The 15,408-nt window shown below is 37.9% G+C and overlaps 1 protein-coding gene across 17 annotated transcripts in view; it reads right to left on the bottom strand.

Moving 5' to 3' along the window:
- ptprk (protein tyrosine phosphatase receptor type K) overlaps positions 1–15,408 on the bottom strand; it is a 461,736-nt gene that overhangs the window by 299,946 nt on the left and 146,382 nt on the right. For all 17 annotated transcript variants that reach the window (XM_062978846.1, XM_062978854.1, XM_062978881.1 and 14 more), the window contains exon 3: positions 8,079–8,350. In XM_062978846.1, the coding sequence (XP_062834916.1) occupies positions 8,079–8,350 (272 nt within the window). The remainder of the gene's footprint in view (positions 1–8,078; positions 8,351–15,408) is intronic.

Below are 15,408 nucleotides of genomic sequence, written 5' to 3'. Positions count from 1 at the left end.
GAAGTTATACAGTCAGCCCTCTACATTTGCTGGAATTAGGGGCACAGGAACCCTCTGAAAGTGAAAAACCACAAAAGAAGGCATTCCTATATTTTTAACCTGAGAGAACACCTCTCTAGGAATTTCTATAGTTGACTTTTGCTTAAAGTTGACCATAGAGGATTACAGATTCTTCGAGAGATGTTTTCTCTAGAAATCTTTAGTTCCTCCAGCATGACTGAAGGAAGTTGTTCATAGAGTCATACCGGAAGACATATAGTCAACAAAGGCGGTGGCAAAACTCCACTAAATAAATCTTGGTAGAAAAGCTTTATAATAGGGTACCATTCATCAAAATCAACTTAAAGACATGTGCAAAGAACAACAAAAACAGTTCAGGGTCAAAACAACTTTTCCTTTATAGCCACATGTATGGCTAAATGGCAACTGTTTATTTCATATGAAGTGACACTGCAATACAAGCTGATGCCTAAGTATTGAAGCTTCACAAAGCACTCTCCTTATTGATAGAGAAGCTAAAGTGTGGCATATATGAAATCATACAGACTATTTGTTAAAGACTATTTGTAGTTCATGGCATTCTCTCATTATTAATATCTGGCAATATGACCATTGGTCGGAGCATTAATAAATTGATTGATTGATTGTTATCTGGCAATTCTAAGAAAACTTTGCACTGGAATTATCTGTCAGATTTTTTATTTGTGATGCTTTTCAGAAAATGGATAACATTCCTTATGGAATAAGTTCATGAAAGGTGACCACATGAATGAAATTCCTTCTGTTCATTTTCCCCTCATTGCCATTATGAAAGATGAACTACAAAACGGTGTGTTGTCAATATGCTGCCAATGAGTTATTTTAAAAAGTGGGCCAAAACTCCTAATGATTGATGGGCAACTTGGAAAGGAAAAATCATTTGTGCTGCACTTCGAAATAAACAAATACTTTTTGGGAACTGTCATGAAAATCTCTCCAAGAAAAAAGAAGCAATTACTAAAATATGTGTATTTTTAAATGTAAAAAATGTGTCTCTGTTTCTGTCCCTAAAAGTTTCCATGTAAATAAATGAATGCAAAGTAGAAACCCATCCAGAGCATTTATTGACATAATGTATCTAACTTCACATGTATGTAGCACCTTTACCAAAATTAATGGATGAAAGAATTCCTACCACCACCAGTAGCCAGATAATTCATTCATTGAAAACATGCTCCCTTTTTCAATCCTCCAATTCTCTATTAGAAAGAAGCTTAGCAGCCTTGGTAAATATATCTTGACTGGCAGTTCCAGGAACCAATGTGAGCCACAGTCAGTCTGACATGGTATAAAGTACCTTTGTGGACAAGAAAGACCAATCCATTTATTTGATGAATGCCTCTTGCTTCTTGGAATTCTGAACACTCTGAGTAGTAGCTAAAGGACATAATCTGATTGAAAAGTCAGTCACACTCCATTCATCATTTGAAATACAAGTCTCCAGGAATTTCAGCCTAGCCCACAGTTATGTTAAGCCTTTTCTTTCTGCCTCCATCAGAGACAAGCATAAGACAGAGTTTGCAATCTTATTTTTTTAAACAAACACAAACAGTAACATGTTAGTTCACAAATAACACATTAGTGACACATTATTAATCCAGCCAAACAATGAATTCCTTGGCTAAAGGGAGATTTGAGCATATATTGTAGCCTTACCCTAAGCTAACTCTCTCTGAGGGCTTGTCTACACCATCAACCAGAGTATTTTGTCCTAAAGCAGTGACGGATTCATTTGTTCATGCCACACCACAGGCAATAAACTGATTTGAAGTTGTAATGTTTTCTACTCAGTTTCTCTAACCAAATCTGAAAGGGCACTGCTTTGCTGACCTCTTCTATCTAGGGCTCTTCCAGCTAAAATATCTCCCCAAAAGCTCCCAAAGCCCCACAAGTAACATGACTCAATACATCTCTCCACCATCGATCGCTTATCACATATGGCTGGGCTCCTTGTCACAACAGGGCGAGTGGCACCAGGACCAGAAGTGCTTGGGCGGGGGGCGGGGGGGGGGGTGCCATGAAGACAGCCATAGCATCCCCAAGGAGAAAGAGATATTCAGGAGTGTCCTTCTGTCTATCCTGCTGCTTCTCAGAACAAAAGAAAGATCTTTAATGGAATGAAATATACAAGCAAGTAGCACTGGGAGAAAATTGTGACACTTGCCACCCAGCAATCTATTCTGGCTCCCATTTCAAAGACATTCCAATATAGATGTATGCATGTAACAAAAGGGCTAAATCTTCCTGGTAACTGCAGAGCATAAAGTGAGTGTGGGAATATCACATTACAGCCCAAAAAAAGAGCTTTCACTGATCTGAGTAGACAAGCCTTAAGTCACTGGCACTGACTTAGATAGTCAGGAACTTCTTGGACAGTTTATTAAACACTGACATCTTGAAACATGTTGGAGAAAGAAGTTTATCACTCATCTCAAGGCTTGTGATCAATCCAGCAGTGTATGAACAAGTATAGTATAAACCTAATTCAATATTGTATCTTAACCATTTAGAGTTCCAAATATTACAGACTTAACAGCACAGAAACACCTAGCAGCCATCCATCATATACTTTAATATCAAAGCTAGCACTATTTGTAGGCTGCCTTCCATAACTGGTCAAAAGCTACATTTATTGTAGAATGCAATATTCTGCTGCTTCCCATTACGATTCATGTTTACTCTGATTCTTCTTTCAACCTAAATATGAAAATGTTTCAAGATGCTATGAACTGATGTCTTATTACTCAAATACCCAATAAAGAGGTTTAACTGGTTGACATATGATTTCTGCATTTTTTGTCGTTCCTATACTTCTCCAGCGGCAATTAGAATTGCTCATCTTAACACTATCCTGAACAAAGGTTTATCATGAAAAGGCCGCCAAGAGTTACTACAAAAATGTAAACTTGTTTTAACTGCCCCTATTGTATTTTTATTATTATTATTATTATTATTATTATTATTAGTAGTAGTAGTAGTAGTAGTAGTAGTAGTAGTAGTAGTAATAATAATAAGTGTTATTGTTGTCATTATTGTTAGATATGGCCCTGGAATTCCCAGGCCATTCTCAGGTTCTGGAAATCCCTGTAGAGAAACTCTAGACTAATTTCCTCCCTATCAAAGTGAAGCAAAGTTCTAATCGTTTAGGTAGACCCTTGACAACTGACCCCCACTTGAGATGCATTTATACACTACAATTTATGCAGTTTGATGCTACTTTAGCTGCCATGGCTCAATGCTATGGAATCCTGGGATTTGTAGTTTGGTGAGACACCAGTATACTTTGGTCAAGAAGCCCAAAGATCTTATAAAATTACAACTCCCATGATTCCACAGCATTGAGTTATGGCAGTTAAAGGAGTACCAAACTGCACCAATTCTACAGTTAGCTGGGTTCCTGTATTTTCTTTAATGCATCCATTTTTAAATAGATTCCCAGACTATTCGTTAATAGAAAAGGCGTGTCCCTATTCTCAAGACCATGCACTGAGGCAAAATATAGCAGTTAAAATACTTTTTGGGACTGTGTTAACCTGTGAAACATTTTTTCTGCCCCTCAAAAGTATGATTTCTGAGCAAGAATCAATGCATTTTTGCAAATTCTAAATTGTACACTCACAGATTCTGTGCTTCCCCCTCCTCCAGTCAAACAAACCATGTGTATTTTTCCACAAACTAAATTTTCCTAGACAAACAGAGTTTAGAAACTCTATAGAAACTCTTCGGTACATGTTGGTTATAGACAAAACTGCTGAAATTATTTATTTTTCTATGTAGAGATGAAATAAACAAAGATTTACATCCCTAGTTTTAAATGTTTGATTTTTTATTCATTTCATTTTTATTTTTAATTTTGTCTGTACTAATTAAATGTCATTTGAAATAACTGACTGCAAGCCACCTTGTAGTACCATTAACAGCAGAAAGAAAAGAAATAAACTGAATTGATAGCATTTAAATAAATGAACTAATACCATTCCTATTTTTAAACTAAAGAGCAGAGTATGAGGCACCATTACCATTCATCCAATCTTTCATGGGCAGCGCTGCGTAAGAAGAGAAATGGAAGCCCAATTTCTGCATCTCAAACAAGCTTAAAAGGGAGGATCATACAAACTAAGACACTGCACAACTGAATTATCAGGCAGAAGTTCTTAAGCCATGCTGACTGTGGACACACACAACAGCCATATATACTCTTTTTTTTCAGCTTCTCCCAGTCTCCTCCTCGCTTCCCACACCAGCAGAGAAGCACCAAAAAACCTGCAGCAGCAGCACAAGAAACAAAATCAGTAAGCTTTTTTCCATCTTTGTTCTCATCCCAGCAGCAAAGCACCAAGGGCTCTGCCACCGTAATAGAGTGGATGAGGGATTTTTTTCACTTTCTCCCAACACCTTCTAATCTCCCTGCCTTAGCAAAGTGTCATGGCAGAGAGAGCAGAGTGGGTGGATCAAATTGGCAGAGAAGCACCAAAAATGCTCATGCTGTGGCAGAAAAAACAGACATGATAGAAGGTTTTTTCAGCTTCTCAAAACCTCGTCCATTCTCCCTGTCCTAGCAGAGAAGCACCAAAGTGCCAGCACCACGGTGGAGAATGTGTAGGGGATTTGGGCTTCTTTCAGGATCCCCCAGTGGACACTAACAATAAATTAGTCCATTCTGGGGAGCCTAAAAGAAGCAATGATTTCCTCTGCTCTGTAGTAGTGGAGAAGTGCCCAAGACACACCAATGCAATTTTTTGAGGCAGGCATTATACAAAAACTGGAAACTGTGCTGTGCTGGTCAAAGATACCACAATGATCCACGTGTAAGCCAACCCAATTTGGGGGGGGGGGGGGGGGGGTCAATATTTGGCATATATTTTTAGACTCATACATGGGTATATCCTGGAGTGGACTTCATTAAACACTATTTAAGCATTAATTAGTTTTATTTAATATCTCAGGAACTGCCACATTATCAAAACAAGGGTGAAATTCAGCTTGGTTCACTTTTCCTTCAAAATCTACACAGGCAAGCCATCCCCCCAAGATAGGCATTCCATGCTCAGCTGCACTCAAGTGGGACAGCAAATTCCCAGAACTTGCTTCAATTCTTCCCAGCAGGATCAATGTCTATTATGTGATGGTGATAAAAGCAAACACTGCCAGACAAATTACAGAGGATTCACATGTACATGCCAATTGCAAAGAAATTGTTTCCAAGCCAAAAAAGAAAACAATCCGTCTCTTTTTCCTGGCAGCCATGTACCAGTTGCAAGTTAAACATTATATTATTTAAGTTAATCATTCCAAGGCTGAGAGGGAGGAGGGAAATGTCGGAATAACCTTGGTGGCAACTTGCATTTTCAGATTTTGTATACATTAAATACTACAGAAGTAGCTGATTTGCATGTCTGCCTACCTACTTGGTATCTGGACTTAAGGGGGAGAATATATATAATAATGATGTTAGATGTTTACCAATTGCATATTTTAAGACATTGAATTGTTGCCAATATGTAAGGCCACTTTGAGTCCCCCTCAGGAATGAGACGGGTGGGGTACAAATACGGTGTGTGTGTGTGTGTGTGTACACACACACACCTGTACGTATGCTTTCTTTTTCTTAGGCATCCATTATCTGGAATATGGCACTTCTAGTGAGTATGAAAATGCCAGCTTTTCTTTTTACAATACACCTCTTTTAAAGCAAAATTCATAGCTGTCAATCCCCTCTTAAATGTATTTGGCATTCCACTAGTGTTTGCTAAACTCTTTACAGGCACGCATGCAGCCAGCACAGTTAGTGAACTGGAGCATTGTCACAGAGAATTGCAGCTGAACAAAGGAGACATTCATGCCACGCTCAGTAGTGTGTAACACAACATTAAAACTTTCGCTGTAAGAGGGCGGGATGAGTATTTTTTAAGCAGCTGTGTTGACCTCATGCCCTCAAAGGAGGCTCTTACAAAAGGAAACATAAAAGGCACACTGTGCATGCAAGGAGAGAGAAAACAATCCACACTGAGGAGCTCTCTCCCCTCCCAAAACACTACAAGATTATATGGCTCCCAAGTAGGCTTCATATAATGCCATTTAGAAAGTGGTGCATCTTAGCTGAATAGAAAGCTGATGTGGCTTCCTAGCTCCCATTTGCTGGACAAAAATAGGAGATTTAATTTTATCTAAATGATTGCTTTTCTATATGAATAAACAATGCATCAAATGGCAAAGGAAGTGGCAAAGCCACCTCTGAGAAACTGCCTTGCCTAAGAAAATCCTATGAAATAATGGGATCACCATAAAATTGACAGGTAACTTGAAGGCACATATACACACACAAAGGGAAGGAAATATTATGCATAATGACATTTATAAGGCTATTACTGCAACAGTGACTAAACAAATCACCCATGCTGACATTTTCCAACTTGAGAAAGCCTTTATGTATCACTTGTCCCAATGCTTCCTGTCCACAGTGTTTCTTCTACTACATAATATGTAGATAAGAATGTGCTAGATACCAATAAAAACCACATACATTTTAGTTTGTTGTTGGATTTCTGTCATGCCTTTCTCCCAAAAAGGGAATCTTAGAAGGATTCCATAGTAAATAATGAAAATGCCAATTTATAAATCTAAAGAGAATTTGGACTGAAGCTCATCTGTGGATAAACTCCTGGAGATGGGAAAACTATAAATAAAGCAGAATAGTAAAGTGCTTACAGTGGTGGACTGAGACATGAAAGACACAGATTCAAGTCCCCACTGAAATTCACTGGGTATGACCAATGTTTTATGTCACTCTTTCTCAGGTTAAATGACCTCACATGATTGGTATGAAATGAGACATAAGCAAATATGCTACCTTGATTTCATTTGTAGCACATGTAGGATATAAATATTATTAAGTTAGTAAATAAAAAGTACCAGGAGATACTTTTAATCCCTCCATGTAATCCCTCCGCTTCCCTTCCCCCTCAACTCTCTGATGTCAATCGCCCATCAAAGAAGAAAAGGGCTGTCACTCTCAGAGATCTCTTATGATCACAAATACTTAGATTTCTGTCTAACAAATAATCCAGGTTTCTAATATGGCTCTTCATTTTTCTTGGTAGTCATTTCATATTACCTTGACATTAAATATTTATTTGGCAGAGGATTGTCATTTTAGTACCAATGGTGTAATCCAGGAGAGTGAGATAACTCAGAGTAGAATGGAAAAACCATGGAAATAAGATAAAGAACTATCAGGGCAAAATAGCACAGACCCTTAGGTGAAGCTGAATATCTAGTTTAGTCTTGTGCTTACTTTTATCTCCTTTGCTTTCTTATTACCCCTTCTTTCAGACATACACATAGATGTAACAACTGTTTAATAAATTATGTGTCCATGAAAAAATAGTTTTGTTGAGAAAAGCTGCCCCATATTAAAAGTTTCCAACATAGGTTCAAGAAATGCAATATTTTTTCTACCAAACAATTACCTGTAATCTGTGCAGGCAAATGGGAAAAATGCACAAAGTCTAGAAGATCTTTCCAAATAGTCTAACAGATCATATGCAAGTGTTTTTTGTAATTTGTGATGATTTCAGGCAGTTTGTGTCATTGGTGCTGCACTAAACTACTTAAAGTAAATATGTAGGAATGACTAAATGGGTTGTTTGCCTCAAATGCTATTGGGAAGAAGAGCAAAGATGTACAGTCTACATGCACACAAGGAGACAGGTGCACACATACACACACAAACATACATGCACCAGAAACTTTGTAGGGATGAAGAGATTTGCTTTCTTAAAGCATCAAGAGGTAGGATGTTTGCAATGAGTCAGAAATGTATGTCTCCATTTCTCTTTCTCCTCTACATCCAATAGTCCCAGGTTGGTAGAAAGAAGAAATGAGTCTGAAGTATTATCTCCCAATCCCTCATTAAGCTATAACCCATATTATAGCATTTTTAAACATGCACTGCAATTAAATGAAGAAACACTACACCCCAAAGCAGAGGTAAAATAGTAAAAACACCACTTTTGCTGGTGTTGTTGTTCCAGGCTTACCTGGTATTCATTTGGCCAGAAGGTGCTGACAGCCAGTTCTGCGCGTAGCCAGTCTTTGCCAGTGGATCCTGTCACATTCCAAATGGGATTCGCCAGAGGGCCCTTGTTTACTCTGACCAAGATGTTCAGGGTTCCAGGGCTTGCCCTCTTCTTGCTGTACAAAAGGTAGCTGAAATCAATGCAGTGAGTATCATTCTCTTTCATTGTAGGGAGCTGGAGCCGAGCCTTTTCTCCATGGCTGTGGTGAGAAGCATCAACAATCATATATGATCCTGCCAAGAGAAAGAAGGGGAAAGGTGAATTTGTGGATGCAAGTCAGCTCCACAACCTACCCCTGCATTAAAAAGTGCCTCCAAATATTTTTTAAAAAGCATAAAAGCAACAAGTTGACCACTCCTGATCTTGATCTTGGAAATGGAATGGGGTGGGGTAGATACTGAAAAATGTTTTGTGTTGAAACTACCATGCCTGGAAGCCTCCAGGAGTAGCAGAATTTGTTCTGTAAAAGAAAAACAAAACTCCAATGCTGCAAAGTATTAGGAGTGGGTTTCATGATGGCTAGAAAAACAAATTTGTGTCTCAAAAGCAAACTTTCCCCACCTCTTTTCTAAACACTCATATTTACATTGGTTTACTTAAAATGTATGGTTATATTCATGTTTTATGAGTGAAACGTTTCTGGAATCGCTCTTGTAAATGTTTGCCAAGATGCACAGGGATTCCAAAGTTAATTCAGTGGTTGAGCAGGTAACATGTATGCAAAAGATTATTGATATAATCTTTAATATTTCAAATGAAGGCTCCCATTAATCTGTGCGAATTAAGGGAGAATTTATAGCCCTCCACATTTTACTGGACTTCCAATTCCTGTCAGCATAACCAGCAATGAGGACCAATGGGAGAAGTAATGCATCAGCCTTTGGATGGTCACATGCTTCCCAGATCAGGAGGTCATTGTGAGTTGAAAAAACTATGGTCTTCATATACTCTCTATCGAGTCCAGCCTTTTTCCCCTCTCAAAAGACATTCAATAATTGTGCCAACAGTGACTATCTCATAAGAATGCGAAATATAAATATTTTCCAACTTGACCTTTATTTTTATAGCTGCCCTCACCCCGGCATTGCAAGCAGGTTACAGCATGATTAAAGAATGAAAACCAAAATCATAACAAAGAAATACCTATCAGAAGGAAGACTCCTGACTTTAAAAGGGAATATCCACCTTCTCACATCAAACAGACCATGACTGGGAATATTATGAAGCACAACCAACTCAAAAGGGGCAAGTTAGCAGTAAACAAAACCATGGGGTATATTGCAAATAAATCTAGAGCCAACTATAGGTATTTTTAGATAATTTGAACTACTCTACAATAAAATATAGACTTCCAATAATAATAATAAACTTAAATCAGAATAATCTATCTCAGTTGAGGGAAAGCACAAAATGAGACCAGCCTGTTAAACATCCCAAGGCACCAATTCCACATAGTACTGAGTGTCATTTCTATAAAACATTTATTGAAAGTCATCCCCATAATTTTTACAGTCCCTGGCTAAATGATGATTTTACAACCTGTCTTATGAAAACAATCTGCCCTTTTTGTTAAGCACAATACTTTAAAAATCACCCCAGGGTTCAACATTAAAGGCACCAGGGTGTGTGCTTTTAAGAAAATTGATTATCATATGTTACCAACACTTCAAACTTCAGAAACCATTTATCTACATTTATGTGCAATGAAGCTATTCTGCATGTCAACTAGCTTTCCAAAGAGGTTTATTAACTACTCTTGAAAACACACTTTAGCTAATGCAAGATAGATTGTCAAGTAGTTATTGCCCAATGAAAATAAAAAATAGATCAGTATGTGACAGAAAAATCAACATTTATTTTGTTTGTGTACAAACTTTTTAATTGCCTTTCCAATCAAAGACAGAAGTGCTTTACAGATTAAAAAGTACCTTTTTTAAAAGTTTCATTACTCACTCACAAGCCTATTTCATCTGTGTTTCTAAATGATTCTACAACTCTATGAAATATACAAACAAAACAGCAAAGTTCAAGAGCCCAGTTGGATTTGCATTTGATTAACCAGATAGTACCCACCGGAGTGATATGTTTCAGATAACTTGGCTAGGTTGCATTGGCTGCTGCCCAATATTATTTTTACAGCTTGTTTCTTAAATCCGGGAATAATTTTGCACCAGGATATTTACGTTCAGAAGTATTGGCACTTGCTGCCAGTGATGGATCAGAAATGACTTAATGTGCCACATTAGGAGTTTCTAAAATAATCACTAGAGGGTACATAAATCCATGTTTTACAGGTTTATAGCTGAAGAGACATTATCCCCTTGCCTACGTACATCAGTGATTGTACAAACTGTTTTACTGGACTACAGCTCCCAAAATCTCACAGCCATTGTAACTCTTCTGAGTTCTGACACACCTTGATTTGAGTCACAAATGGTCAATCATGAAGAAAAAAGATTATTCACTGGACATTTCTGCCTCTCCTCCCACAAAAATTGGACCATAAGTATCTTTTGCCTCCAATGTGCTAGAAAGCAAATTCAATACTTCGATCTAAAAGAAAACTCACACTCATATGTGCCTCTATTGTCAGTTTATTGCCAGCTGGCAACTATGTCCAGGGATGATTTCAACAACTTTGGCTGCTACCCCATCAGTGTTATTCCTCAAATAAAGCAGACTGGACCACAGTCACACATATGTAAACCACACAGTGACAGAATCATTGACATGGCCTAAACATTTTGTCTCTGAAAAGCTGCCTGAAACTTCAACTGGTGAAAATATGACTCTACGTAGTTTCATACATCTCCAATTTTGTCCCATCTGCATATGCTTCCAGATTGTTTCCCACTGTAACTCAAATCATCTGTTCTTATGTACAAAGCCCTAAGCCAGTGGTTTTCAACCTGTGGGTCCCCAGATGTTTTGGCCTTCAATTCTCAGAAATCCTAACAGCTGGTAAACTGGTTGGGATTTCTGGGAGTTGTAGGTCAAAACACCTGGGGACCCACAGGTTGAGAACCACTGCAAGGATTTTGGGAACCATGACAGGTCAAGGACTACTTCTTTTAGAGTACTTCCCCTCCCTAGGCAACCCAGTATATTTAATATTGATGTTTTCCTATATATTCCTTCATTTTTTAAAAAATTACTGTTAATTTAGATCCAAGATGGGTGCTTGGGTGTCTGAACTCCACAGTACTGAACAAAGAAAGCCTTCTCAGTGGCTGCTCCCAGGCTGTATAACTTCATTCCATGGGAGATTACATACGCTCTCTCCCTCACTGCTTTCATTCTATTTAATTAGGCAGCCCCTTCATGCTTAAATTAAAATAAATTGTGCATGTTTTGATGTGCATCTTACGAGTCCCTTCCCAGTGAAAGCATTACATGCTCCTTCAGTAACATGGCAACAGACTCCATGTGAGATGTGTGCAGTTATATACGTTCCTCTATCCCTGGTTTTTGAAGTTGAAAATGACAATAAAGATTAGCAAATCATTTCAAGCTAGATACAACATTGTTAGCAACATAATAATGGGGACAGCAGGCTGGAGATAAGCTGTGTGTTGTGTTGGAATAAAAAGGAGTGAGCTCAAGCTTTGTTGGTCCTGATTTCTAACTTATGGCAGCTCTAAGGTGAACCTATTGCAGAGTTTTACTGGTAAGATTTATTCAGAAAAAGTTTGCAATTGCCTTCCTCTGAGGCTGAGAAAATGTGACTTGCCCAAGGTCATCTAGTGGGTTTCCATATTTGAGTGGGAATTTGAACCTTGTTATCCAGAGCTACAGTCTAATGCTCAAATCCCTAAACCACACAGGCTCTCTCGCTTTCTCTATTTTGTCCCCCCCTTTTTGGGGGGGGGGGGGACACCACTGTGGAAAGGTGTTAAGACAGATAAGCAAGTACCAAGTCTGCCTATTATGGCATCACCACTGCTAGGTTCTGCCATTTTACTGTGCATAGTCTCTTCACGCACTAGATAGTATTGTATATTGTTGCATTGCCAAGAGAAGCCTATATTAAGGGCTCCTCTAGAGCAGTAAGAACATATTTCAGGCAGGTGTATTTTCAATAGTATATAGAGCCATCAGTTTCCACATATCTGGGCTAGCAGTAGTTCAGATTGCATGGTGCATCACTTTCCTGGAAGCACAACATTATTTTCCCCAATGTGTTGTTTTTTCAAAGATGTGTCGGTGGCGCTCATATTTTTCTATAGAAAAGTAAACCCCGTGGTCTTAAGCGGGTTTCCTAACTTCATTGTTCCTTACATAAGGATAATTCCAATGAAGTTAGTTGTGTAAGAGAGCATAAGAGAACAGAATAAAAATGATTTGCCAATGGTGTATGATATGCTCAAGGGAAATTAGAAAAGGACTAGGACACAAAGCTGTAAATTCCAGCAAATGACAGTGTTCTACTGAAAGGAATAAAAACACATATACATTTGTCAGCACTGGCAGTATTTATAATATCCTAAGTTACTGGATTTAGGTATTAACATATGCAAACTGTTCAACCTGCCTTAACTTTCCAGTTCTGTGTTTATGAAAAACATCTCTGTCATGGATTAAAATATTTGTATTGTGCCTATTATACAATCTCAATTTAACGTAACACTTTTTCGTGGCTTCTTGAAAACTGTTGTCTATAACAGCTGCCTATGAACAAAGTCTACTGTTTTAGACCTAACAAAAGAAGCCAGATTTGCTTCAAAACATTTTCCCCAACACCATATGTATAGGTTTCAAGACTATGATTATATCTTTTTATAGTAGTGCATTATTGTCATCTAAATAAAATTGTACACACCTGTACTGCTCAAATCAAATGTTATATTGGCCATGTTCATAAGTAAACCACAGATCAGCCCACATATGGTCCTCCAGATGCTGTATTACTGCTGTTCCCATCCTTCTTATCCTGGATGGACTGATGGGTATTGCAGTTCAAATCATCTGGAAGGGCACACATTTTCCACCATAATCTAATCAAGGCTTGAAAAAATGTACACTTCATTTCCTAGGATCTTCTGAGAATTTCATCAAGCTCCAAATTTGGTACTACAAAGATGAACTTTGTGACCAAATATATGCAGAGGTTTAGAGACTTTTCTCTTAGCCAGTGGTTCCGAACCCTTGGTCCTCCAGATATTTTGGACTTCAGTTTCCAGAATACCTGAAAGCTTACTGGAGCTTCAGGGAGTTGAAGTCCAAAACACCTGAAGGACCTAAATCTGTAATTGAAAACATGATGTTCTTGGGCTGCAGCTCACATCAGCTTTAGCCAGGACTATTAGCAGTGAAGGATATCTCCAATTACACCAGGTAAAAGGGATTTCCCACCCTGACTTGGGGGTTTGCATACCATTTACAGATAGGAAAATATTTAAAGCAAACATACATAAAATACTTCTAATAGAGAATCATTCTAAGAGAAATTGTTTGTGACTTGGTGCTCATAGAGAACAATTAAGAGTTCTCCTGTACAGAAGTTAGATGTCCTATATGAATAATGTGGCCAAGATACTGATCTTCTGAGTCAGTATAGAACTGGTGAGCAGTGACATAGTATAGTGAGCGTGGTGAACAAAAATGTATAATACTGTTTGCAATATATTATAAACAAGTCTCTGCTCATTGTTTCATGTTTCAACTGCAACATAGCACTGGGAGAAAAACAGCCTTTGATGCCTCCAGAGTGAAACATTGCCTACGTAACTGTATTATTTTTTTATTTCTAACACATTTCTTTATGAATTCACAGCTGAGGAATGTAATAGCTAACAAATATATCAGGAGAAATAAATGTGTTTTATAAGCTGAGAAAAATTCCCATTATTTTTATAATCTTGGAGTACTTATTTTCTTTCCTGTCAGGCAAAGCTGTATAATAAACCAAACTCCACAGCCTAACTGTTCCATTGGGCCTCTGCATCTCAGCTTCCATTTATTAATTTATATTTCACACAATAATGGGAATAGCTGAGGAAAAAAACTCTGGGTAAACCTTTCATAGTGTTTGATTCAGTCTAATCCTTAGTATAATATTATATTGATCGATGAACTGTCATTTTCAGGATTCAATTTGACATAATGAAGCCAGTGTTAAAGAAATTGTTGCACTAGTACAGATCATTTTTAAAAATTTTATTGGCAAGGAAGAACCTAAAAATGATTGCACCCTTTCCTGAGGACCATTCAAGGGCCTTTTCTGACATAACTAGTTGGATGGTAGTGCTTCTTTCAATGTGATCCTTTTGGCAAAGGAAAGTGGATTTTTATGTATAGGGACTGTGGCTTCTAATGGGATAACTCAGGATTCCCTTGGCCTTGGAGAAGAATCTGTTAAGCCTGTTTATTTCTGCTGTAGATCCCCATAGTCCTGGAAATCCTTATTATTAGGAATATCCTTTATTTTCATATATGAATGTAGGGGTTATTTATCCCCTCCTCTAAAGGATCTGTCCAAACTACTATGATCTGTAATAGCATTTTAGTCTTTTCTTTTTTTAAAACAGGATATGTAAATGCACTATTGCTGACTGAACAGTTATGGTCTCAGTATGGCTTCATATGTATTAAAGTTAAGTAAATATTGGCAGTCTTTGCATTATCAGGGAAACTTTGTAGATTCCTGATCCAAACCTAGTTATGCAGCTTTCAGTATTAATTTTAATCCCAGTGACAGAAAGAAGAAAAGGCATAGAGAATTCACCATAAAAGTATTGCATGTCATAACATAAGAGATTCCTAAAAATGAGCCATGACACTCGTGCATTAATTAATTGACAGATCTACAATTTGTACATAGACTTTTGGACCAAGGAAAATTGTGTAGTAGAACCAATCTGTGGTCTAATTCATGCTAGATAAGAATACAGTAGATGAAACTTCACAGTTGCTGTATGGTTCTGCTGCCATAAGGTCAGATCATTGATTGGTTGAGCCCCATAACCTGCCTCTGACATAGCTGATATCATAAACTATAGGGCACTAATAAAGTCCTTCAGTTGGCATGTGAAGTTGCCTTTTCTGTCTGACTATGTTGCAGGTCAGACCAATGATCATTCTAGCTCTATAACCTGCCTCTGACATAACCAGTGCTATAAACTACAGGGCACTAATGAAGTACTTCAGTTACTCACTAAGGAATAGGATGGCACCTTACAACAGAGAACTCAGTCAAGACAATAATATAAGGTTCAAGACCATGATTATTGGTATGTGGTCAATGTGGAGGGCTTTTAATTACTGGGTGCTCAGCTTGCTCTTAATTCATGAT

Source organism: Anolis carolinensis, chromosome 1, assembly GCF_035594765.1.
Source record: "Anolis carolinensis isolate JA03-04 chromosome 1, rAnoCar3.1.pri, whole genome shotgun sequence".
NCBI classification, from domain to species: Eukaryota; Metazoa; Chordata; class Lepidosauria; order Squamata; family Dactyloidae; genus Anolis; species Anolis carolinensis.
This window is presented reverse-complemented; position numbering and strand designations above follow the sequence as displayed.